We start from the raw sequence: 27,699 nt of genomic DNA on the forward strand, positions 1-27,699 counted from the left end.
AAGTAAAAAAAAAAAAAAAAACGTATACAGATGAACTGTCTCAAACAATGTCTCTTATTTGGTACAAAACAGTGTTCAAATGGAGGTAAAGAAAATTTTCGTTAAAATGAATAGTTTCTGTATTTGTTCTATTAACGTGTTTATTTGTCTTTCAAGATAATGATAACAGTTCTGTGCCTTTAGAAGTTTGTTTATTTTTTGTTAAGTGCAAAGCTACAATGTGGCAGGATGACAGGTGCTGTGCACATAACACGGACTGAACTTTTGTGTCAATTAAAAGCCCTCAAGCATAGTAATGAACCACCGGAAGGGATTATATAGGGGTCCACTCGAACAGTGTGGTTGCGCTGCGCCATGATTGAATAAATTTGATGTTTACTGTATGCTTGAATCCTGACAAAATAACGTTAATTTAAAACTGTGCTAATGACGTAAATAATTATGTTTACAAAAAATCGTCATTCTTTTGGGAGTTTCAAAATCTCCTGGAGGTTCAACAAGTAAATAAATGAGACAAGCTTATATAAACTCTGTTGAGCGACTGTACTGGCAAAGACCGTGAGAAACGAAACGTGAAAGAACAATGAGCGCATGACGTTGATGAGTATGTTCATTACGTTAAGTTTCTAAAAATATTTGGTCGTTTTTTACATAACTTTGTTTACGCATGTTTAAACTCACGAAACCTTTTCATGTACTAGTCTTATAAAAAGTGTCACGTGAGTTTCACATTTCAGTGATTGCCTAAATTCATTGTATTTTAAAACTGAAATTAGTTATTATCGATAACTTTTGATCAAAGGTTTTGTTTGTTGGCTTCAAATATTTGCCCTAGACGTCCCTAGTTTTGAACTTCTAAACTGGAGGAAAGACAGATAGTAAACAGCACCCAATGCCGACTCTCGAACTAGTTCAGTTTGATAGTCACTCTTATAACTCGCCCACAGCCAGAAAGTAGAGCGCAATCTTACGAGAAAGAAGCACAAGTCATGAACTTCACGATTAATAGTCCAGCATGCTAACCACTGTGTGAAACCCGGTCCAATCAAAAGTAAGATAACTCTCTAATTCAGTGTTAAAAATGGTAAGAAAGTAAGTTGGTAATTCTGTATAATAAACTGACTAGAAGTACCTAAATGTCATAAATCACATTACAGGAATTACAGTACACTCATTTATCAGTTGGATACCCTTACAGTTAACAATATTTTCAATATTTTTATGATACTACCGAACGTCAGTAATTTCATACCAATGTAGAGGAATTGTTATATGGCGTAATACACATTTGGAAGCTTTCTCACAACATTGCAAATACATTATACACTGAAATATGTCGCACGTTTTCGGATCTTTTGAACTCTAGAATTACCAATTTTTATCAATTTTTGTCTAAACTATTTATACACCGAACTGCTTATAGATATTTATTAGTTACAAGTCAATAATTACGTACGAGTATTGCAGTTAAGCCTACTGTTACAACTGATGAGCTCTTCTGGTTTATTTTACACAGAGGTGAGTAATTGCACTCACTTTTTAACTCTTTTTTTTTTCACCAAGTGTTTTAAGAAGCAAAAACATAAAATTATTTAATATGATTTAATACAGACCTTAAGGATAATGACCAACAAGTCGGTAAGTTGAAAGTTATTGTTAGCTTACAAAAACAAAGACCTTTTGATAAATAAGTCTGAAACTTTGGCAGTTTTATATAACTCTCTAATTCAGCTTTTGTCCGCTAGGCGTTAGAATTTGTGAGTGAACCTCGTCAGTAATTTAAGCAAGACCCTTGAATGTAGATGTAAATCCGGTCTGTAGAGATACGTATGTCGGTCTAACAGCTAGCAGTGAAAAAGTTGTGGCTAATGTACCTATTTTCAGTGTCGCTGTAGTGAACATCTGAATCTACACTCTACAGCTTGCTACTTAGTGTATTGTGAAATATCTGTAAGATTAAAAGTGAATTTGGAGGTATGGTTGGCCGACTTTATTGGATGATTTATATTTTTGTAAATGTAATTGTAAAGTTCGAGACATGTGACACGGTTATCTCATACTGACGAACTTACTAACATTTTGAAGCAGTGTACGCGTAACTGCTTTAAAACTGCTGCTGGTTTATAAGGTAATAAACAGTTATTAACACTGGTTAATTAATTGAAAAGATGTGAAGAGTGATGAGGAAAAAAAGACCATTTATGACTGAAGTGACAGTCATAATTACAATACAATTTTGTATTGTAAGTCCGTAAAAGTACAAGGGGGAGGGGACGATATCTTACAAGATTCTGTGTCTCATTCAGTTTGGAATATCAACCCACTTCACGTGTGATAACTGTACTTAATCTGAAACATTTTCATTAGACTTGTTTTATACCACTAGTGAACATTTTATTCTATTAAACATAAGATGCATGATTGCAATCCAATCATCTGTCTAGCTTTGGTAAACGATAAAAATGCCAAGAGTTGCTTTCAACTTTAAGTAATACTTATTGACTGGTGTTCTGGATTTATTTATTAAAAACAATTTTAATGAACAATGATTTCTGGAAAATCTTCTGAATGTTCTAGTGTGCTCCTAAGTCAGTTTCTGTCAGTTCAAAACGTTGAAGGAAAGGTAAGACTAACCGTAAGTTTCGGATAGTGCACTAATTAAACATAAACATTTGTTTAGTTATGTGAAACTAGTGAACTCGAAATAACTATAATATAGTAACCTATTCGATTCTATAAAATGTTTAATTCCAATTCATTCAAGGTGTTTTGTAATAAAAATAATAAAACCTACTATACTTGGAGTGTGAAGTTATATACTAAATTATAGTGTCTCTGAAAAGAGTTTAGAAACAGGTTATTATAAACATTTTGGTATTGCAGTCAAAATGTTCACATGTTGTCTTTAGTATTGAAAGATGTTCTCAGTTACCAGCTGTACTTATTAGAATAGTAAGTTCCAAAATAATCTAAACACATCACTTTTGTTATTATAGAAAATACACTGGACGAAATAGATCTTTACCGTACGTTTTTATTCTGAAATAGTCTGCATAAAACCTGGCTATAAAGTTTTCATGTGACGTAGCTCGCATTGTATCGGAGACTCACAAATGGAAATACAATGCCACTGTTTACGAAACAGAGTTATAACCAATGTCACTAAGTTAAAGGAAATAACTTAAAGCGAGTAACTTATTAAAAGAAACGGCCCGGGTGTGACCTTCAGGTTAATGTGTCTTAACTATGAAACCGATAATTCGAGTTTGCATCCCATTGCCTAAAAAAACATGTTTTACATTTCATGGTTATGATGCAATACACGAATGTGAGATAGGAGAAGCACAAGAGTTGGTTGGCGGTGAGTGCTTTTGACTATCTTCCTTTCGTCTGTCAAATCAAAATTATAGACAGCTAAGCTCAAAAATGATAAACAAATAAAAGTAATTCGCATACAGTGACACACATACACACACACACACACACACACACACACATATATATATATATATATATATATATATATACCCATGTTAGCGGCTTATTTCACAGTTTTAGTTTGGGAAAACAATAAATTGTGTAATATTCAGATATTAGTACGTATGCCTCTTATTATTTAGTGTAGTATAAAAATAAGTACTCTATGGAAGAATAGTCATAAGAAGTCGCGAATGTGGTTAAAAGGAAGCGGAAATCATCGTCGAACATGTCTTCAAGTAAATAATTTGGTTTCAGTTTGAATTTTCATAATGTTCAATTATTTATTTTTTCTCCGTAGATAATATAAGGTTCAAAATAATTAAAAAAAGGCAGTGTGGTGATTGCTGATTTTGTCAAACACGTAGATATGCTTCAGTTAATACAGGGTCGTGGGAGAGGAAATATACATACAAAAATACCCCCCCCCAAAAAAAAACAACAAACAATATCGAAATACATCGTTACTCCCAGCACTACGTTTGATTTATATTTAAAATTTATAGCATTTTTCCATTTCTGCAGAAATGTAATTTCTGCCTCTCTCTTTGTTTTTTTGTTTTTTACGTCTGGATCGGAGAAATTTGGGGAATTAGCCCTCCTGTGTACGGCTTTGGTTCACCGAGACAAATAAAATCAGTTGCAATGTACCCAAACACAGGGTTTCAGTTTAGTAATTTTCCTACTGGTAATTATTTTGGTTTTAGTTGGTTTTTTTTTGTTTTAGAATTTCGCACAAAGCTACTCGAGGGCTATCTGCGCTAGCCGTCCCTAATTTAGTAGTGTAAGACTAGAGGGAAAGCAGCTGGTCATCACCATCCACTGCCAACTCTTAGGCTGCTCTTTTACCAACGAATAGTGGGATTTACCGTCACATTATAACGCCCTCACAGCTGAAAGGGCTAGTATGTTTGGTATGACGGGAATTTGAACCCGCGACCCTCAGATTACGAGTCGAACGCCTTAATCCACCTGGCAATGGAGTCAAGGCAAGAGAAAAGACAAGTGGTTAGGGCCCTTGAATCGCATTTGAAGGGTCACGGGTTCGAATCCCTATCCTATCAAATATTAGCCGTGGGAGCGTTATAATGAGACGGCCATTCCAACTATTTGTTGATAAAAGTCGCCCAAGAGGTGGTGGTAACTAACTGCCTTTTCTCTAGTTTTTTAGTGCTACATTAAGGACGGTAAGCGCACATAGTCCTCGCGTAGCTTTGCACGAAATTCACAAACAGAACAAACGCAAGAGAAGATAACGAAGTTGAAACAATAATAAACATTAATTTTGCTGACAAAGTTGCTTTAAGATACGACTATAACTTAATTCTAAGGTTATAGAAATGTTCACAAAACTAAATCGAAATCTTCACCATGACATCACATTCTTGAATGGACAACGACGTGATATTACTTTTAAAATCAATTTTTCCACATCATTCTGGTACTATACATTTTGATGTGTCAATACAGGCTAAACTCTGTCAACCTGACTTTTCTAAATGGAGAAGATATAGACGCAATAATGCGTATAAAAAAGTAGAACAGGGGAATATATTTCATAAGTATACATTATGGTTTTGTTTCAGAATTTTACAGAAACTGTACATAATAAACTGCCTGCTTCTCGTCGTCTTTAGTTTTCAATGGATACATTAGAGAAAAGATAGTAATCACCAGTTCTTATCTGATCGAGCAGTGGAATTTGTCCGTCACTCACTGTGGAGCCTGTGTTGGTAGAAATGGTTTACGAACTCGACCTGTAATCACGAGCACACACTATATGACAGCAGCATTATTGTTTTTCGATTTAAAAAATGTTCAATTTTGTTTAAAGAATCTACTCTAGTTACCATAGTACCGTATTCCACAGTTGGTGTAGAAGTTCTGTCTCGTCTGTGTGCCCTGGGGTAAAACGACTTTTGTAGTTTAATGTAAGACTACTATAACTTACGTTATTTATTTCTGTATAGACCCTGTCTGGTTGTAGTTACCAGGCGTTGCTGTAATTTGTAGGTAGTATATACAAAGCGTCATACCCCGTATTTTTTGGTATTTGGTCCGAGGTGGATAGACGGACAAACAGACAGATAAATAATGATATTTACGTTTTAAGCGTTATTAAAAATGCTGAAACATTTTCGTCACAAGAAAAAGAAAAGCAGTTTCGTTTCGTGTTTCACAGAGCATGCGCAAGAAATTGGCTATCTTTGACAATAATGCAGTCTCTGTCCTTGGCTTTGCACTTTGTAAACGTGTCTGTATGTGTGCATGCATAATATACAACGTAAATATGCATATATATTGTACTTAAATATCAATGCATTAAATTAAACTCGTAATCTGAGGGTCGCGGGTTCGCATCCCCGTCGCGCCAAACATGCTCGCCCTTTCAGCCTTGGGGGCGTTATAATTTGACGGTCAATCCTACTATTCGCTGGTAAAAGAGTAGCCCAAGAGTTGGCGGTGGGTGATGATGACTAGCTGCCTTCCCTCTAGTCTTACACTGCTAAATTAGGGACGGCTAGCACAGATAGCCCTCGAGTAGCTTTGTGCGAAATTCAAACAAACAATAAATTAAACTAGCACATTTTTTGAGACCTTTACAAAATTCTTTGATGCTTGTTTCTTATTTTTAACAACTAACGTTTATCGTACTTTGAAATTTATGTGATGACCTACTAAACCCTGATGTGGGAAAGACATTGAACACGAGCGGCATTTGTTTGTGTATTATTTAGGGGCAGAATTCAGTCTGTTTATATTCAGAAAGGGCAGATCACAAGGACTGGAAGGAAGCTTTGCAGTCCAGTATCCATTCCTGTTCGTTAAGTATGGAAGGACTAAACTTGGAGTATGGTGACCTGAAAAGAACGACAAAACGTAATACTAGTTAACTGTTATGATTTTTGCTGTTCAGATATTTCTAAATAATATACAATGCATTATATTACCTTATATGGAAAAGGATAAATATATTTTGAAAGAACGAACAGAATTAAAACTACATCTGCGGATTAATAATTTGTTTATTAAATTTTCACTGATTCTATATGAAATGCTTATTACCTTGTACTAGTTGTTGAGCAAATTGTGTATTTAAAAGGTGTATCAACTATCCTTAAGGCTAAGAAATTGTATATGTTATATGTGTATACATATATATATATATATATTAAATTTTTCCATTACAGCAACTCGAGGAATAGTAAATACAAAGGAAAGTGACATGTGCAGTGTTTTTCTTCCTATTATTATTTATTTGTAAAAGTAGCTGACAGAACACAGTAGAGAATTAATCGAAATTGCATGATATATATAGATTTTGAGTGCTACAAAATGTCCTGTTGGGCTTCCATGATGGCCCATCTTCCAGTTAGTTTATTAAATCTGTGCTGCTCGAAGGAATCTCACCAGTTAACGCATCTAAGGATTTTTTAGATATGTTTTTCTATCCATTTCAAGGTGTGCATTTCTATTCGCTAGAAAAGATCATCCTTTGAAAACCTCCCCTGCTAAAATCCGGGGTTCAGTTCCCCGCGGTGTACACAGCAGTTAGTTCAATATAGCTTTACTCTAAAAACAGCCAAGCCAATCAGACCTTGAGAATACATTATCCATATCTTGTTTCTCTTCTAATTCTCTCTGTTTTATGAGTAAACTCCTTGGTTGCCAACCTTGTTTTATTGTCACATCAGGTGGTTTGAATAATTACTAACAAAACATAACTTTGAAAGCACGTGAAAGGAAGGTATAAATATGATTGGATGAGCAGAAAATGGTTACTTCGTAACTGCTACATCCTAGTTCTAGGATTTTCAACCCTTGGATACCCGGTCACGCTTCACTGCACCTATGTATAGGAATCGCACGTTATCCAATCTGCTTGTCAGCATTATAAACTGAAAATGTTCACAGTTTTTTTTTTTAGTATAGCCTTTTAATGTTTTTTTTCTTGAGGGTGTAAATATTAACTCGAGTACTCGTAATCACTATCTACACAAAATATTTCTAGCTTGAACAAACGTTAAGCAACGTTGACCACTGTAATTACGAACGGACGACATCTTGACTTTGTGGTGTAGCCTTGAGCTAAAATCGAATGATAACCATACATGTATTTTTCTTCTGTTTCACTGTGCTACCAATGAAAATGACTCAGGCTTATCATGTTTCACTGTGCTACCAATGAGAATGACTCAGGCTTATAAAGAAAGATGTCTCAATTTGTTTCTATGCTGGATGGCTGATTTCATGAGAAGTCATTCCATTAACATGGCTGCTCCCATAGGAGATTGCCATTATTGTAAAGGGTCAAGATGCTTGTTATATTCATTAAACCAAACTACTCTGTCAAAATTGTGTAGTGGTAAGCATTAAGGATTGTAAGAATGTACTTCATTTGGGCTTAATATTAATCTGGTTGAAAATTACCTTGCATATACTAATTTTCTGCAATTCTTTTGAAGACGAATTCGTAATTCAACAAAACCCATCTGTTTCAGGCATTGTTTTTTAAAATCAATATCAGAGGATATCAGATAGACTGAAATTTAAACCCTAGTTCTCAATTATAATACTGTCCTCATCATTTATATGTAAGATGATAAATTTTGCCATACTCTTTCTTATCAGTTTATGTAGCAAATTTATATGTTGTTTTTTGTAATAGTTTAGCTACAGAAGTTATATTCTTAGCGTCAGAAGCAAAATATTAAATAACTGACATTTAATTTATAGTTCACATTTTATAAAAATTGCTTGTAATTGAAAGATCCAATATTCGTGGTAACGTCGCAGTGGACTGTGCGCATATGTTACAGGTATCGAGTCGGAATTGTGTAAAAATAGTATTTGAGGTCTATCTTCTGTCTTTTATTTTTTTATTTAATAAGCTTATAACAAACTTTTAATGAAATGTATTTTGATAGTTTTATTAATTACCTGAGAAACTGTACCTGTATTTTATAATTCAAGAAAGTATTTCTGACTTAGATCCCATCACATTCTGAAGTATATTAAAGTTAAAATATGATGCTTATTTTGGTATTTTGAGAATCACCGTTTACTTTCAGTGAATGCTTGTTGTATATTTTGTTGTTGTTGTTATTAATTTATTATTAATCACTTTAAAGGCACACTAATGGATCAGACCGTTATGTAACAGCCGGCAACCTAGTACGTTAGGAACATTTTAGTCGCCATTAGCAAAGCGGAATGTCTACGAACTTACAACACTAGAAATCGGGTTTTGATACCCGTAATGGGCAGAGCACAAATAGTCCATTGTGTAGCTTTATGCTTAACTTAAAGTAAACAAAAAAGAAACATTTTACAATTTACCTAATAACTCACGGCTACCTTCAGTGTTTGTGAACTTAAGCTTTCTCGTTCTATGGTAGTTGGAGACTACCTTTAATTATTAATTATTATTTGTTCTGTTGTTAAACATTTCATTCAATGTAGTTAATAACCTTAATTTTTTTTCGTGGGTTCTGTTGAATAATTGTGTAGAATAGCGTTAATATACTTGGCTTATCGTGTGGTAACAATCTTGATACGTAACTTTTTACTTAAATTGATTCTGATTCAAATGTTAAAAAAAATGTTTTAAGGTTTTAAAGTAACGCGATTAAACTTTGTGTTGTATAACGAGATAAATAAAAACTGGGAATTTAAAAACTTGCAAACAGGGATCGGAAAAAAAGTAAGGATACAAGGCTGGAAATATTGTGGACATTATTTATTCAAACTAGAAATCCCTATTTTGTCTCCATTTTGTTACCTTAAGCTACATTTTGTGGAGTCAAAATAGGGAATTGTAGTTACAGTGAATATCGTCTGCAGTATCTCCATCTTTTACTGCTTACTTTTTTCACGGTTTTATTTGCAGGTTTTCAAATTTCTAGTATTTTAGTTGTATTATATTCTGGCTTTTTATGCTCAACTATGGACTAATGATTATTTGATATGGTAGTTAACTTTGTACATTGCGGTGATAATAAACATAGCTAGCAGCTAGTTGACACAGTGCATGATGATTTACTATAGCCATTGACTATTTGATCACATTATATCGAGATATAAAATCTTAAACTGCAGCTGGAGATTGTCATGGAGATTTGTTTGAGAATATAGTGAGCGTCTATAGTTCCTGTGTAACCAAATTATCTATGTGTAATGCATAGCAATAGGCAAATATATGCATTGATTAAGATACAACCTACACAAGCGCGTATAAAATTTTACCAATAGAAAAACAGCCTTTTTGAAATGAAGCATACGCGTCTAAAACATCGTTCTAAATAAACATGCGTGTATTTTCAAAGTAATTATTCTACAGATATGTATAACAAAATTGGATGTTACGTGTATTTATCTTTTTTTTCCTCCTTCACCTCGTATATAATATAGGTGTTGGCTCCCAAAAGACACCGATTGTATAGTGTACAAAGCATTGATTATCTAAATGTTACAGACATCTAATGTCCATCCATTATTGGCTGGTAATTCCTGTTTAACTCTATACTTAAGTTTTCTTATGGAACACCAAATATTGTCTACGAAAGATGACTTCAGGGGTAATTATAAAATCGTTTACACTGGAATTGTGATGTTTTTTCAGCTTATGTAAAAGATAACAAAAAAAAGCAAGTTGACTTTTCAGTACATCTAAGACTTTCTCACGACTTGTTTGGTATTCTACGAAAGAGTTGGATGCAATATACGAAACAATTTTTGTTATAAAAAATAATAACAATAAGATGAAAAATTACCAACAGGCCGTTTTTAGTAGACCTCCTTTTCCTTGTAAGTTTAACATGTGTATTTTTGTGTGCATTTTTATATGTTTACAGCCTTAGCACCTTAAACAGCAAAGATTTAGTTCAAACAACACTTTTAAAATATTTGTTTTTTAAGGTGCTTTTTTGATCGGAACTCCTGTTAGAGTTGTGTGCTGTACCTTGTGATCCTAATTATGAATTACTGTTGTGATCGTGGTTCGTCTTAAAAACGTTCATTTCTTATTTAAAAATTGTTAGTATCACTGTACACCGAACAACGCCCTCAGCGTTTCGTCTTCGTATTTTTGTAAGGATTTTATGTTTCGTGAACTTGTTTAAGAGACACGAATATAATTCTATGTTATTTCAACATATTTTCTATAAATACGTTTGTGATATTTTTTGTTTTGTGTGTGTGTGGATGAAAGATCTGTGCTTTGATTTATTTACTCTATTGTTTGTCCTGTGTACAAAGGTTAAAACGTGAGTATTTGAAACAAGGCAAAGTGGACATTCCAATTTTGTATTTTACCATGCCAAAAGAAAAATATCAAATATAAAAGAAGAATAGATTGTTACTTTTTAGGAATTTAACCTTATGTGATGTGCAAAATATTGGACTTCTATCGTTATAAAATATGAGTCGACATGGCCAGGTGGGTTGAGGCGTTCGATTCGTAATCTGAGGATCGCGGGTTCGAATCCTCGTCGCACCAAACATGCTCGCTCTTTCAGCCGTGGAGGCGTTATAATGTGATGGTCAATCCCACTATTCGTTGTTAAAAGAGTAGCCCAAGAGTTGGCGGTGGGTGGTGATGACTAGCTGCCTTCCCTCTAGTCTTACACTACTAAATTAAGGACGGCTAGCGCAAGTAGCTCTCGTGTAGCTTTGCGAGAAATTCAAAGCAAACCAAATCATTATAAATTTTTCCAAACAAAAATGAAATATAAAAACATGGAGAAGGATTTTAAGATTTATTAAAAATATATTAATATATTTGTTTTAAAAAATATTAAGTAAGGAAGATACTGGTAACAGACTGTGAAAGATTAACGTAAATGTAGTTCTGATGTTATTTGTTTCACATTCAGTTATGTTTGTTTTCCTAAGACAACTCATTTTTAATAATTTCAATTATTTTTGCTGTTTTTTTTTTTCCAAAAGGAGTTTCATATTGAGTTTAGCTGAAACAATAAGCAGTACTGTTTAGTTGTTTGTTGGTGTTGTTTCTATTGTTTTCTCAAGCATATTAAAACTTTTAGTCCGTAGATGTACAAATCATGGCCCTCAGACAGACGATAAAACTATGGATAAGAAGTTCGAACTTTTGCGAGAACTACTGAAGCAAAAGAAAGATCTCACAGAGAAAAAACATCGATATTTCCCTGTAAGTGTTTTATAACAACCAACGAAACCAATGTTTTATCCACCTTTTATTGTATAACAGAACATATTATCCCTACACGAACACAAAAATGTGATTATCTTTAATATTTCAAATTGATCGCTAAATTAAACGTAGAAGTTTAATCGTAGCATTGTTTCTCATCCTAGTTGTTTGTTGAATCATAGAAATATTATATGTATACATATTAATTCATTATTTAGTTCAGAATACTCATGAGTTAATATTCTGAGCAACTTAAACGCTGTGCTGTAAAAATCTGAAAAAAAAAGAGAAACATGCATGTCTAATGATTTTTTCGTTAAAATCACAGAGGGCCAACATTGTTTGGATAGCATTTTTGCTATTCTTAATATGTCTGTATAGTCGATAAAGAAAACATCAAGGTAGCATGTGCAACTCTTTAAAAAAAAACTATTACAATTACCTCATCCAGGTTGCCTAAAGTTAATTTCTTAAGCCTAAGTTTCATTGTAGATATAAATAGAAATCGGTGCTGACGAGCAACACCATCGTGAGTGCTTGAAAAGTTAGTTATAACAAGAAACGGTTAACGTAAACATCTTGAAAACAGCAACAGAAAAAGTCTTTGTGTAGAGCTAGAAAGTGCTGGCTCTTACAGATTTCTGAAGCCTAAAAACATTGATTTTGTTCTTCGGTTTATCATCCGGGTACTTATTATTGTGAGTAACAAAGAACTGCTGAAAGAAATAACAACGTCTAACACTAAAAAAAAATTAGTTAAGCTTTTCTTTGTTTTTCAAGTGAAAATAATTTCCCTCACATTAAAACTGTTGATACTGTTCGAAAAAATCAAAATTTGACATTTTCCAAAACCCACAGAAAGTTATTAATACTTTTAATTCCTCTCACTTATCATAATTGAATAATAAGAAAATGTTGTTTGAATTATATCGGAGAATATTAATATTAATAATGATCCATCTTACTTGCCATACGTCTAATGCTGAAATATTTCAGATCTACTTGTGCTAATAGGTAATTTTGACGTACATTTATGTGTATGTCCAAGAGACGGTATTTTGCAAATTACCAAAAAATACGAAATAGAAGGAAAAGGAAAATAGATCAGTTACAGTTAAAAATAAAATGTTTTTATTGCTTTTTATTTACTGTATACAAAGTGAGGGTTTACATCAATCAAATAATTGTAACTGAAATGTCGCTTTTACGTTTTACGTAAGTTATGGATACGTTAGAATAACAACGGTAATAGAGCCTCTGAGACGTTGTTTCTCGTTAATTATGAATTTATGAATCTTGTAACGTATTGAGCTACGTAACAGGAGATTTGTAGAGAGCATGCGCAAGATTACGTTTCTGGATACAATCTTTATGGCGTTTTCAAGAAACTAATTAATATGAAATTCTATTTATAATGCTCCAATCGAAGCATTTAAATACAGCAAGTATACAGTCTTAAGCTTGCACTTTTTCAAACGCTTTAGGTATTTCTGATTTCTGATTTTAAGTACATTCATTTAGGCCTAAATTTATACTGTGTAATTTGATTCATTACTTTTACATTTGGGTTCTGTTTCTTCTTTTATCAATGGGTTCTTAAGAAAGCAAAACTTAAGGCAGGTTTCTTTAAATAGCATGGCCAAGCTAGCCATACTGGGTGTAGTACTTATTAGGTCTTTGAATATTTTTTATACTTTTGGAAAGCACAACAAAGATATCTCACTATGCAGTTTTGCACTTAACTACAGACAAACAAACAAGGAAGATAAGTACAAAAAATAAAACTACTGGAAGCGTTACTAAATAAAAAATTAACACTCAACCGGATATTTCTTTAAAACACGAAATTTGGAGTGATCTAATAGTATTGCATCCCAAACAGGTGTAGACATAAACTTACCAAATTTGAAAAACTCTTCCCAGAAAGTGCGTGATATTGGTTGCAACAACTAAATAGCAAATGTTACATGTATATATATTCACATTCAAATAAACTCCCAGTCAAATAATTTAGTTCTCGTGATAATTTTATCTCTCGCTATACAGATATAATTTGGTTATTTGTATTTTTAACGTTTCACAGTTTATAGAAGATTACTTTTAAGCTTACTCAGTTAAAAATGATTAAAAGAGAGACTGTTCAACAAGCTCCATTTTAATATAGAAGGTATTAATTATCTTGCCTTTATCTTCTTCAGCAGAAGTCATACCGTATTTTAACAGATAACGTAGCATACCTCTTCCTTATCTTGTAAGTTAGCCAGTGTCATAGCGGTATGTCGACAGACTTACACAGATCATCAATTGCGTCGCACTGTATTTAACAAAATGTTTACTTTGCAAATGAAGAATTTTACTCGCATGTTCATTTACTGAGTGGACAATGAATAATCTTGAATACGGAATTTAATTCTCGGTTGAGCTGACAATATTAACGCCAATATACTTGTATTTTCCAATAATGTTATATGATTATATTAAATGTTGATATACATTACATGGCCACTATACTTTTTGTAGTCCGGCATGGCCAGGTGGGTTAAGGCGTTCGACAAGTAATCTGAGGGTCGCGGGTTCGAATCCCGGTCGCACCAAACGTGTTCGCCCTTTCAGCGGTGGGGGCGTTATAATGTGATGGTCAATCCAACTATTCGTTGGTAAAAGAGCAGCCCAAGAGTTGGCGGTTGGTGGTGATGACTAGCTGCCTTTCCTCTAGTCTTACACTGGTAAATTAGGGACGGCTAGCGCAGATAGCCCTCGAGTAGCTTTGCGCGAAATTCAGAAACAAATACTTTTTTTTTGTATCTAGACAATGTCTAGTTGTTTACTTTAGAGATATATATTTTTTCTCTAAAGATTCGACAGTGACCGTAAATAACAAGAAATTATTGAACAAAAAAGTATTCGTAGTTAAATGGAAGTTCCTCTTAATTTGAACTGAGTTATGAGAAAGAAGTGAACTGAACATAGTGTAAAACAGTGAAAACAGTCTTTAATCTATACTAAAAATCTATCAAGGTTGTTAACTGGATTGTTAATTTTCTTAAACTATCTTACGAATTTGATGAGAGACTTTTGAAGAACTAGTTGTCTTTATTTGTTGAACTTAGAAAGTAATTTTAATAATTAAACAACGTGCCGTCTCTACATACATCAGCTGTAGTGATTTTAGTAGAGAATTAAAGACGGTATAACCTCAAAGTACCTGTCATTGTCTGCCTAACATTTAATATATTCTGCTTTAAAAAATTCTCTCCCACGAGAAGAGAGAACGGCTACAGTTATAGGTATGGCTAAGCGAAAGTCTGCATTCCTTGACTAATGTTCTACTTTTAAACCTTCATACACGTGTATGCACGAAACCTTTGGAACAAATAAAGGAAAGAGAAAACATCTAGTATGTTTTATACGATATAGCACAATGTTTTGTTTACCTTGCACTTGGCAATGTTTTGTTTTATTTTTATTGTTCTTTTTGCGACAGTTACTTATAACTACAAGAGTCCTCAAACGAATGTTTAATTTCTCAAGAAAAAGTTAAAGTAATGTATATATTTTCTATCCTTTGGGCAGAGCAGCAATAAGAGTGATGTTTAACTATTTAATGGTTTTTCTTGAGCATTGATTTAAAATCAAGCCGTTTTTCATGAAACTATTTCTTTATAGTTAAAATGTTTAATATTATTCAAACATGTTTTATTCAGAATAAAATTAAATTTCTATGAGAAACTTTAATGAGGGCTTATTTTTGTACACAACTACATTTATAAAACATCAAGAAAACTTTTTACATTTGTTTATGTATTTGCTATTCACCTCATAGAAGATGCAGAGTTTAGACCAAACCTCTAACTACGCTCATCATGAGGCTCTCCAGAGGGTAACCCATTTGCGCCAACGCAAGATTTCGACGCAGCTAAAGGTAAAGGTAATTTTAATAATGTTGAAATGTATTCCTATAATTATGGCTTATTTAGTATGTACTTAAGTTTTATGGCTGTGGTTTAGATTTATACCGGGCCCGGCATGGCCAGGTGGTTGGAGCGCTGGACTCGTAATCTGAGGGTCGCGGATTCGAATCCTCGACACGCCAAACATGCTTCTCCTTTCAGCCGTGAGGGCGTTTTAATGTGACGGTCATTCCCAATATTCTTTGGTAAAAGAGTAACCCAAAAGTTGGCGGTGAGTGGTGATGACTAGCTGCCTTCCCTCTGCTAAATTAAGGACGGCTAGTGCAGATAGCTGTCGTGTATCTTTGTGCGAAATTCAAAAACAAATGAATAGATTTATACCAGAAAATGAATCTCTATGTGTAGATTTACATGTCTTACACGACCGCTTATTTTTAATCACTTGAACGTTCACGTTATTACTGCTTTCTCTGTAACTACAACTGGTATAAAGTTTAAGGATATAATGTTAAAGTAACGTGTTCTATCCAGACGAGATTCGGCTTTGATAGCCCCTTGTGTAGGTTCACGCTCAACAAATGAAACTGTTCCCACTGGAAAGACTAAGAAACTTTAATTTAATCAGTTTTGTTTGTAGCTTCACGTTTTAAACATACCATATAAAAACTTTCGTGATTGTCAAAATACAATAAATCAATATTTTGACTCAAGGGAACGTCAGTCGAACCAACCCGTAATATATCAAAGTGTCATTATCAGAAAGTCGATTGTTTGGAGCTATTAATACATTACCCTAACGACCACAGATTTTATAATTCTAGCTATAGTAATAGGTGTTTACTAATCACGTGAATTCAATAAAAACAGACTATTATAGGTTTTAAAATACTAAAATGAAAATTTAAAATTTTTCCTTTCTGTTCTTGTTAGAGCAAAAATAGGTAGATAAAGTTTTATAAGATTAAGCACAAACATGGGAACTAACCTGAGTAATTAGATTATTTTATCTGAGCTGTATGAGTATACAACTTGTCACGAAAAACCGACCCCTCTGAACGTCGCGCCAAATTTTGAAATATTACGTCCCAGAAGGTGCTCACTGGTAGAAATAGACAACTCGACTCTACTGTTCAGAATCTTTATTCAGATTTGAAATCCGTGAAATATAAAAAAAGATACATCTGTATATAGCACTAATGGTTTTAGATGTCTCAGCGTTTCCATCTTCTCCAGAATCAAAATCGTACAGCTGACTTTCTTCTAATCTAATTCAGTTTTAACCTATCAGGGTACTTGTCCTGCTTATTACTCTTCTTTCTACACTTTCAGAATCATTTATTCGCTCCCAATTAATATCAATTACTTTATTCAACCATGAATCCAAAGGTAAGCAGCATCTACAAACACTACAGGTGAAGCATAAAAACAAAACTCAAAATAACAAGCTCGGCATGGCCAATTGGTTACGGCTCAAGTCGGGCTGTTATAATGTTATGGTTAATCCCACTATTCGTTGGTAAAAGAGTAGTCCAAGAGTTGGCGGTGGGTGGTGATGACTAGTTGTCTTCTCTCTAATCTTAAACTACTAAATTAGGGATGGGTAGCGCAGATAGCTCTCGTGTAGCTTTACGCGAAATTCAAAACAGACTAAACCAAAATAACACAAACCAGGTTAACAAGTTAATATTTAGTGTGCATTTCCTTGTATTTCTGTACTGCTTGACATCGAAGTGACATGTTTGCAATGACTTTAGGTAGATATTTCTGAAAGACTGACTGTCATCCTTCTTTAAGTATTTCAACAAGTTCAACTCCCGTGTTTGGTTTGTGATCTTTCATTAATTGGTTTAACTTATCAAATAAATTTTCAATCGGATTGATATCAGGTGATTGACCTGGTCGTTCCATAACATTAATTATCTTATTTATAAGATATCTTTTAATGATTCCACAACAAAAAGCTCAACTTCCGTGTTTGGTTTTCAATCTTTCATTAATTTGTTTAACTCAGCAAATAAATTTTCAATCGGACTGATATCAGGTGATTGACCTGGTCGTTCCATAACATTAATTAACTTATTTATAAGATATATTGTAATAACTCCACAACTGCAGAGAAACTTGTTTCATCAATTTGTAATCTAATTAGAATAATATCTAAGAAATTACAGCAGGTGCACAACACTTTTTGTAACAAAATGTAAGTAAAATCGTGACCAGTTTAAATATTTAGAAAAACTAATGCTAAAATTAGAATTTGAGATCATATTTGAACAGATCTCGTCGAGTGTTTTCTAAAAACATAGTTTTATATATTTTTTGTGTTATCTAATAAAAGATAAAACAAATTAACAACATTTTCAAGGGGGGTTACTTTTTGTCCACTCCCTGTATATCATATTTTATTACCAATATTTGAATTAGGCAGTTATTTTAACCAATAATTCACGTAACATACTTTTATCATATTGAAAAGAACGCTTTCTATTGCCCTCCAATGTGTGATTACATTTTGTTACAACTAAATATATTAAGTGATCTAAATGAACGACTTACTGTTTAACTTGACTACTATTTAATATAACAACATTTACTGTTCACTTGATTTTCTATACAAAAACTTTGAGATAGATCTGTCTGACGTCAGTCGAGACTGCTATTTTGTTAGAAATATAAATATCGTCACGTGGTCGCGTGTTATTGATCAAAGGATTAGAAATTCTCAATACCTGATGGGACATTAGGAAATTTGTCTCTGCTTTTAAAGCTAGTACTTTCTGCTTTCAATCTAACATTAGAAATATAACACACCGAGATCTGTACTCTAACTTCTTGAATGTGTATTTACTAGGCACGTAAAGAAATTTGGACTATGTTCTTCAAATTTGTCCAAGGTGTATATACCTCTGATAAGTTAACAACTTGATAACATTTGATACTTACAAATAACACAAACAGAAATATGCATGAATTACAAATACTGAAGTGACAAGATTAAATTAACTTTCATATGAGTCTGGTATGTTACAGTCAATGTAAAATTATTGTATACTAGTGAAAGTGTATAATATTTAGATAAGCTCCCTCTTCAGGACATTAATTGTAAAAAAAAAACAAATGAGTAAATGTAGAAAGTAAAACTATAGATCAATTCATTAAATTATAAAAACACACTGAGCTGTCTTGTTCAATATATATAAAAACATATCAGGTATGTTAAAATCCTTTTATGAGTGCAGTAATAGTAAATATACAGTAAGTTAGTTCCATGTACACTTAAAATGTGTATAGCTACTACATAACCTATTTTGTCATCATGCCTTCTCTGTGAGTAATAACACAATACTTTCCAAGGCAATGCCTTTTACGCATGCGTGTGTGACGTAATAAGATATCATTACTTTTTTACAATGTGTGAATATTTCTTTTACTGTTATTAAAACTAGCACACAGTGTGGTTGTAGGTTTAATGTCGTTGAATACTTACAATAATGTAATTTTCAATCAGTAAATCCTATTTTAACTGTCAGTAACGAAACTGGGTGTGTTTTATCATTCTTCAAAATCTCTCAACTCGTCAAAGAAGCAAAACGTTTAAAGCAATTGTAATTAGTCTAGTGCCATTTTGTTTCATATTGTTTTGTGATAAAGTTCACTTTTACCACCAGATGGATACCTTACAAAAGCAGTTGCAAGGCAGCAAAAAGTCTCGGCCACATAGTATCCATCAAATACCACAAACCCAACATCACTTTCAGGAACAACTAGTGGAACTGAACCGAACATTACAAGAGATCGACAGCCACCTGAGCAAGAGTGCACATGACGTAGACGCAAGCCTAAGAGAACTAGACATCACAACTAACAAAAACTTCCACGTTAAAAGACGTCCTCTATTAGAATCTAACAATAACAAGAGTTCCTGCAGGCGAGGACCTGCAGAAGCATCTCAAGAGAAACTACCTAAAATTTGTGTATCCAAGTCGGTAGACGACTGTAGAGGTGTATCTCTTAAAGCTAAGGCTGCTAAACTGATCCCTTCTCCAAAACTAAGGAGAAAACTGGGCGTTGATGACCTGAAAACGGCAGAATCTTCACCATCTTGTAAGTATTGCAATAAACCGCCACGTACCGTACCACACCGAAAAAACTAGTGAATTCAATCTGCTGGAACACAAAAGCTCATTTTGGGAACTTCTTTATACGTTGATTAAATCTTTATTTAATTTTTTCTAAACATAGGAGTAATTGTAGATAAATAAATTAAACTTCTAATATTAAGGTTTCATTTTTAATAGTGGTGGTTCTGGCTACGACAAAGTATACTTGTTCAGTTTAATTTTGTAAATCAGTAATTCCATTAAAATAGCTGTGACATTTAAATATTAACACTAGGTTTTGTTTTAGATATTGCAACTTTGTGCGCATTTTGTTATTCTGTGTTTTTTTTCTTTCACATATGTGACATTTCAGCACCTAATCTATTTGTTCGACATCGAACAGAATCTTTCTTAATTAAAAAATACCTTTCTTTACAAAACAACTAAAACCGTATTTTGAAACCGCATACGTTTTCACTTCTGTAAGTATTTGTTTTTAATTTAAAGTGGCTTTCACTGAAATTAGAAATTCATTTCGATATATACTTGGCATTTATGGTCTTCATAGGCAAACAGCGCCATCTTCACGTAGGTAAAACAATGTTTCGGCAAAATTGTATATTTTTAAAAAATACTTCGCTGTTCTACTGTTACTAAAATCCAGAAATTTCCAATGCCTGAAAGATAAGTGAATGAATATAATTTGATTGTCTCTATATGTGAAACAAACGAAATTATTTGCAACATGAGCCGCTGCCATTTTGATGAGTTTAACTTTCAAGCTGCAAAAACCAATAAATAATAATACTTACTGTATCAGTTTTCATTAGTTTAGCTATACATGAGATAAAATCCACCTACTGATCTTGACCTTTCAGTGGAATAAGTACAGGGGGCGTTATATCCGTTGGTATCATTTCAAACTACTTTAAAACATTTTTTGTGTATCAGAGATAGATCCAAAAGCCAATGGTATGGTGCGTATGGTGTTATATAAAACTTATCATTAGTTTTACAGGGACGTTTTGCTGCAGAACGTATCACACCCATCGTCTTCATAATCATCTGTACAATCATCAAAGAACATCAATGTTAGTGTGCTATGTTTTATCTTAACTTGGGGTACTACAGTTGTGAAAACATTTCTCTGAGAGTCTGACTCTCTCTATATATATATACATATACACTGCTGGCCAAAATCTTAAGGCCAATGAACATAAAGAAAAAATATGCATTTTGCGTTGTTAGACTCAACCACTTATTTGAGTAGAGCTTCGAAAGATGAAAGTAAGAAAAGGGAAAATAAAAATAAGAAAACATTTAGCATTTAATATGGAAAATCTGAACACTATGAAATTAGCCTAAATACTAGCTGGTCAAAAGTTTAAGACCTTACCAAAAAGAAGTCCTAAAAAGGGTAGGAAATGCCCAACAAGAGATCTCAGTAGTGAGTTGCACGGCTATTATTGCGAATAACTGCAAACATTCGCTTTGGCATGGTCGATATAAGCGTTTGCAGAAGGATGGCTGGAATTTTATTCCAAGTGGTGAAAATGGAATCCTTTTATTTAGGAACCATAATACCTAGCCCATCCTTATAATTCATATAGTACGAATAGTTCTTATTTTCTGTGTTTGTTCACTTTACTGTGTGAAGAATACTGAACATCAACAGAATCGTGATTTTTTAAAATATATTTGATCCCTGACGGGTTAACATTTAACAACTAAAAATACAACACAACATTATCTTTTCTGTGAGTGTGGGAAACCCTGTTAACCTTTCGCGAATTCCCAGGTTTCCACGAAACAAATTTTGAAAACCACTGCAAGAAGCAATCGTAAATAGCTTTTACGAGGTGAAACTTGACATTTCATATCCCAAAATGACATCTTTTTTAAGGGCCCGGCATAGCCAGGTGGTTAAGGCACTCGACTCGCAACCTGCGGATCGAGGGTTCGAATCCCCATCACACCAAAAATTCTCTCCCTTTCAACCGTGGGGGCGTTATAATGTGACGGTCAATTTCACTATTCGTTGGTAAAAGAGTAGCCTAAGAGTTGGCGGTAGGTGGTGATGACTAGCAGCCTTTCCTCTAGCCTTACACTGCTAAATTAGGGACGGCTAGCGCAGATAGCCCTAGCTTTGCGCAAAATTCCAAACAAACCAAACTTTTTTTAAGGAAAAACTTGAATAACAACATGTGCTCCTATATGGTATATTCTGATTATTTTTATCAGTGTACCAATATATGGGTTCCTCATGTATATTTAATAATAAGACTTTAATAATTTTTTCAGTGCCTCAAACCGATAAAAGTTTTTTGAAGGATGATTTGCGCAACTCCATTAATGATCTGAAACAAAAGGATATAGGGAATAGCCAAACTGTATCAAAAACAAAAACCAGCCCATTTCGCATGCTTGGGAATTTTATGGAAACTCAACTCCGAGGAAGAATTGTACCCCTCAGACGAAATAGGTCTGCAGAGCGCCCCTTCGAAGGGTCCAGGAAAGACTCTGAAGTGTTTAGATCGCGATCATCATCGAATGAAAATATGGGGTATAAAGATTATAGAAGACTTGCCTCCAAACTGACATCAACTGTGGTCAAGAATGATCAAAACAAAAGCTTAGAGACATGCATGAAAGTGGATCCCGTTCCTGAGCTAAAGGACAATTGTAATGACTTGATCGACAAAAAAGAAACTGCACTCCATGAACGGAAGGATGAGGACCGCAGTTCAGACGTACAAACGGATATCAATCCTCGTGTCTTGGCAGAAATTGAAGTATGTCTTTTTTTAAGTGAATAGTTTAAAGAAATAATTATTTTTATTTTAGAACAGCTCAGACTTTATGTAATGACAAAATAAACTGCTCAGTATAAAACATTTAATCACAGCAGTGAAACATACATGTAGTGCGTTTCGAATTAACTTTTTTAAAATAATATTTTGCCATTTACCACTAATTTTTAATAGTATATGTATTTGTGTATTTCTTTATTTGAACTTTAACTAAAAATTAAGTATGTTAGTTTATTAATATAGCTTCCAAATTTATTTTGATATAGGACTGATTTTTTCAGGAAACAGTTATCTTAATATTTGAGTACGCGATCAAGGTATTCTCATGAGCGAATGTTTTTTAATACTGTTTCATAATGAAACGAAAGAAAACTTCATACATTAATTATTTTCCCTCAATGTAGATTCCTAATATTGATAAGGAGATTTCTCATTGAATATTATACCTGTACTCTACTTTCTCTGGAATCCAAACATCTGTTTTTGTGTTTTCCTTGCATGTCAGCCAATGAATGAAAACAAAGATTCATCGTAACTGAGTAGTGCAATTGTCACAGTAATACACTAGTTTGGTGTACCATACCTGCAGATACGGGATGAAGGGAATTGGGTTGCTCCTTGAGGATCATTCAGTTGATCAGAAATAGCTAGAGTTAACTAGTACCTGTATTAAGCATCCTTATTATTTTATTAGTGGATGTTGTGAACAGTAACTATGGTGTTGAGTTTGAGTATAGAGTCCATGAAATCCTGGCATTGCTATATTGTCCTCAAAGGATTGAGATTTTGAAAGCACACTTTTTCTTCTACGTCTCCATGAGGGTAGGATTAGTGAGCACTAATTAATTTTTATTTCCTTTCTAGAAAAAAAATTATTTTCTAAAAACCCTTAAGAGAAACCACACTGAAGATAAATTTATTGTATGACAAATTATTTGGTAAGATGTAACTTTTATAAAAGTGACTTAGAGAAATTTGTTGGCTACGTTTAATCTATGGAAAACCTAGATCGTACGAATTGATTGTTGAAACATTCACGTGAAATGGGCTTTGATTACGGATGTTCTCTGGGAAATTTCAACAGTGGTAACTCCTTATAATATTATTAACTCCTCTAGAACACGTATTCCTAAACAAGATCTTATCAGTGACCCAAAAGAAAAATTTCTTTTTGAACTTCAGTGCATGGGTGTTATATTGTCAAGTAGTGTGCAGTGATAACAGCATGAAGTGAAGGTGAAACAAAGTCCTCTTAACCACCGAGTGTGTCTCAAAGTGTGTGAACTTTCACCCACCCGGGTGATTAATTTGACCTAGTTTTACCATCACTTCCTGCTGCTATCAAGGCAGGATACTGAATTATTCTGTTTGTCCTTATATTAAAGATTTACTCAGATATTTCAAATCCAAACAAACTGGTATTCCACGAATTCTTGTCATAGTTCTCTTACCTAGTGCTTACTGTCGTGGTAGTGAGGTACAAGACAGTAACGAACGTAATGTTACGTCATAGTGTGTCAAATAGTTATATGACGATGAACCAGAATAATCGAAGATTTATCATAAGTATCAAACGATCAAGTGTTCAGCTATGATTTTTCATCACCTGTGATAACCAGTTTTTATTGTTCAGATTTACTGATTTATTTGTATTTCTGTTAAACTCTGCTTCACAACCTCCTCTCAAGAAAACTGAATATTTCTGCAATCAGCCAGACTCTTTCAGACGATTATTCTCATTGGATACAGTAACAAAACCTGATCAAGCTGAGCTTTTATTACAAAATTAAAGGTCTGAGACAATTTTCGGAATTTATTCTGACTAAAATGAAACTAGCGAGTTTGAAAATCATACAATACCTAATTATGGCCCAGTATGGCCAGGTGGGTTAAGGTGTTCGACTCATAATCTGTGGGTCACGGGTTCGAATCCCGGTCGCACCAAACATGCTCACCCTTTCAGCCGTTGGGGGTTATAATGTGACGGTCAATCCAACTTTACGTTGGTAAAAGAGTAGTATAAGAGTTGATGGTGGGTGGTGATTACTAGCTGCCTTCCCTCAAGTCTTACACTGCTAAATTAGGGACGGCTAGCACAGATAGTCCTCGAGTAGCTTTGCGCGAAATTCAAAAAACAAACTCTTTCTCTATATATTTTTACTGCCCAGAATAAAATTATGGACGAAAAACAAGACTTCAAACATTGTTCTCAGACATATGGTAAAGATAATTTGTTTTAATTAGGTATTGTTTGTTTTTTGAATTTCGCACAAAGCTACTCGAGGACTATCTGCAGTAGCCGTCCCTAATTTAGCAATGTAAGACTAGAGGGAAGGGAGCTAGTCATCACCACCCACCGCCAACTCTTGGGCTACTCGTTTACCAACGAATAGGGGGATTGACCGTAACATCATAACACCCCACGGCTGAAAAGGCGAGCATGTTTGGTGCGGTGGGGATGCGAACCCGCGACCCTCAGATTACGAGTCGCATGCCTTAACCCACCTCGCCATGCCGGGCCTGGAGAAAGTGAACATTATAAACAAACACAACTAATTTACAGTGTTTTTATTTCAACTTGTTGGTCAGCAAAGGATGTGACACTAACAGATTATAATCAATCGTATATCAGCGTGATGAATCGATCACGGTAATCACTTAACCTGCCAATGAAACATATAACTGCCCTTCTTTATATTGTATGTTCTTCTATACGACAACCTTTTCCCATTGTAAAGTGTATGTGACAACAAAACAGAATGATCCAAATTTAGCACATTTCATGACTAATATTAATTCTGTTAAAACTTCACACATAGCGAGATCATGCGAAAATTCTAGTTTAACATGAATTTCTCTTCTAATTAATAAATGCCACTCAAAGTTACCCTTAAGATTTTGTTAAAACATGTGAATCTATGGGGTATGCAATGATTTATTATGATTTTCTCTACAGATTCTGTGTTCGCTGATTATAGTATGCAATTCCAATTACCATGGATTAAATAAAAGCTAATTGATACACTAGATATAACTTGTATAACTTGCATATCTCTTTGAAGCTTCTGAAATCATTTAACACCTGATTTTGTTTAGATATTCATTTCTCTACATCATGTTGTTTATTCCGGCTTTTTTTTTTTTTCTGAATTACTAGTTATATTTATATTCAAGACAATGAGCTTTTTGACACTGTAGCCTAATTTATTTTTATTAGTAATACCAAACTTTTGCCAGCTTTTTATATTGATTTCAAGCCTGCCATCAGGGCAAGATTTCGTGTCAGTCAGCAAGCAATTTGAGGTGAACAACGCTAACAATCTTGCCCAAATCAAACTTACTGTCAACGACTTGTTTGTCATTTCAGTATAAAGTAATAATGTTTTATGTGGATAGTCTTTGTTGTTCTGCGCCATTAAACATTATAACAAAAATAAATAATTATTTTAATAATTACGATGCGAAGTTTCAGCAGAAGTACATAACTACAGATATTATTCCTCGCAGGATGTCACCACTTATGATTAAAGCAAAAGATCAGAAAATATCATAAGAATGTATGTTTTAATACTAAGAAAAGCCTTAACAAATCAAACAGGATCAATCTATAGAATAATTTATCTAAATTACTTTGGTTGTTTTAGGACAAATGCGTCAAAATTCTCAAACCCGCGAATCGAAAAGAGAAGTTTCAAATGAAATTACATTGAAAATTTGAGGCTCTTACGTCTTTAATGTAATTGTTGCAATATTAAGACTTTTCACGACGATCACAGCTAACACCAAGAGCATGTTTGTTTTGTTTTTGAATTTCGCGCAAAGCTACACGAGGGCTATCTGCGCTAGCCGTCCCTAATTTGCAGCTAGCCATCACCACCCACCGCCAACTCTTGCGCTACTCTTTTACCAATGAATAGTGAGATTAACCATAACATAATAACGCCCTCACAGTTGAAAGGACGAGCATGTTCGGTGTGACGGGGATTTAAACCCGCGACCCTCAGATTACAAGTCTTAACCACCTGGCCATGCCGAACCTGCTACGAGTATGAAGTTTTACTAGCAAACAGAAAAAGAATGAACTAATATTAATCCTTAATATTGTCTTTAAGCATGTTAGTGTCTGTTCTGTTGGTTCTAATTCTATAGAACACAGATATGTTCATAATTATGTTTATTTCATTTGCTAGATCCACTGGGAAGTTTACGGACTTACGTAGAGTGGTAAAATATGGGGTTCTATTTCTCACGGTAGACAATGCAGATAGCTCAACGTGGTTATATTCTTTTAAAAACCCAACAAACAAAGATTACGTAGCTTCTCAATAAAACAGCTGTAATTCTGAGGGTTCACACCGCTAAAATCCGGGTCTCAGTATTTGTGGTTGGCACAGCATAGATATTCCATTGTATAGCTTCTTACTGAACAACAATCAACCATTTGCTTGAAATATCGTTAGTAAATACTATAATAATGTAATTATACTTTCTACACACTAAGGTGTAATGACTGATTATTTATCATTGTGAAGTTCTTGTCACTAAATGTCATATCATTCGTTTCAGCTGCTAATCTTGTGATGGTTTTAGTGAATTTCTGTTAAGTACTCTATTTGATAGCAGGAACCATCATTCGATTCTAGGTCTTTTTGTTAGACACTGTCCACTTTACACGCTCACAACTGTGACAAAGAAGGATAAATAAATTAAAATAAATAATAATATTTTCTATTTTACAGGCTTTCGAGCAGTTGGTAGAGGACTATTTTCTCAACCAAAAACGCCATCCACATCTGTCGGTATAACTTCACGTAGGAGTCATTAAAATGCTTAAACACCATTTTTTAAAAATAATTTTGCATGTGTATTGTGTATATTTAAGTGTATTCGTTTTTGTTTTTCTGTGCTATGAGAATGAAAGCTCACTTTTATAAAGTTTCTTAGCTTCTATTGTGTGCGTAATCAATACATACAATTCACATGTGGCAGTCACTGTGTGTGTGTGTTTTCTTATAGCAAAGCTACATTGGGCTGTCTGCTGAGCCCACCGCGGGGAATCGAACCCCTGATCTTAGCGTTGCAAATCCGTAAACTTACCGCTGTACTAACGGGGACCTGGCAGTCACTGACTTTTTTAAGTCAGTGATCTTTTAAACATTTTTTAAGTTTTTTTCCGTAAAGTTTCAACATTTTCCACAAATCTATTAAATAAATAAAACTGTCTCAAA

At 33.9% G+C, this 27,699-nt stretch overlaps 1 protein-coding gene across 5 annotated transcripts in view; it reads left to right on the plus strand.

Moving 5' to 3' along the window:
• The window catches only part of LOC143229671 (uncharacterized), a 41,501-nt gene extending 14,045 nt beyond the window's left edge, over positions 1-27,456 (plus strand). For 3 of the 5 annotated variants that reach the window (XM_076462325.1, XM_076462326.1, XM_076462328.1), the window contains 6 exons: positions 6,216-6,357; positions 11,523-11,647; positions 15,474-15,572; positions 19,230-19,665; positions 21,963-22,453; positions 27,211-27,456. In XM_076462325.1, coding sequence (XP_076318440.1) covers positions 6,216-6,357; positions 11,523-11,647; positions 15,474-15,572; positions 19,230-19,665; positions 21,963-22,453; positions 27,211-27,276 — 1,359 coding nt within the window. In that variant the 3' untranslated portion in view covers positions 27,277-27,456. Of the gene's footprint in view, positions 1-1,782; positions 2,636-6,215; positions 6,358-11,522; positions 11,648-15,473; positions 15,573-19,229; positions 19,666-21,962; positions 22,454-27,210 lie in introns of those variants that run through there. The other 2 variants (XM_076462329.1, XM_076462330.1) reach the window with 2 other exon arrangements.
• The last annotated feature ends 243 nt before the right edge of the window (positions 27,457-27,699 follow it).

The sequence above is a fragment of the Tachypleus tridentatus genome, chromosome 10, assembly GCF_004210375.1.
Source record: "Tachypleus tridentatus isolate NWPU-2018 chromosome 10, ASM421037v1, whole genome shotgun sequence".
Taxonomy (NCBI): Eukaryota; Metazoa; Arthropoda; class Merostomata; order Xiphosura; family Limulidae; genus Tachypleus; species Tachypleus tridentatus.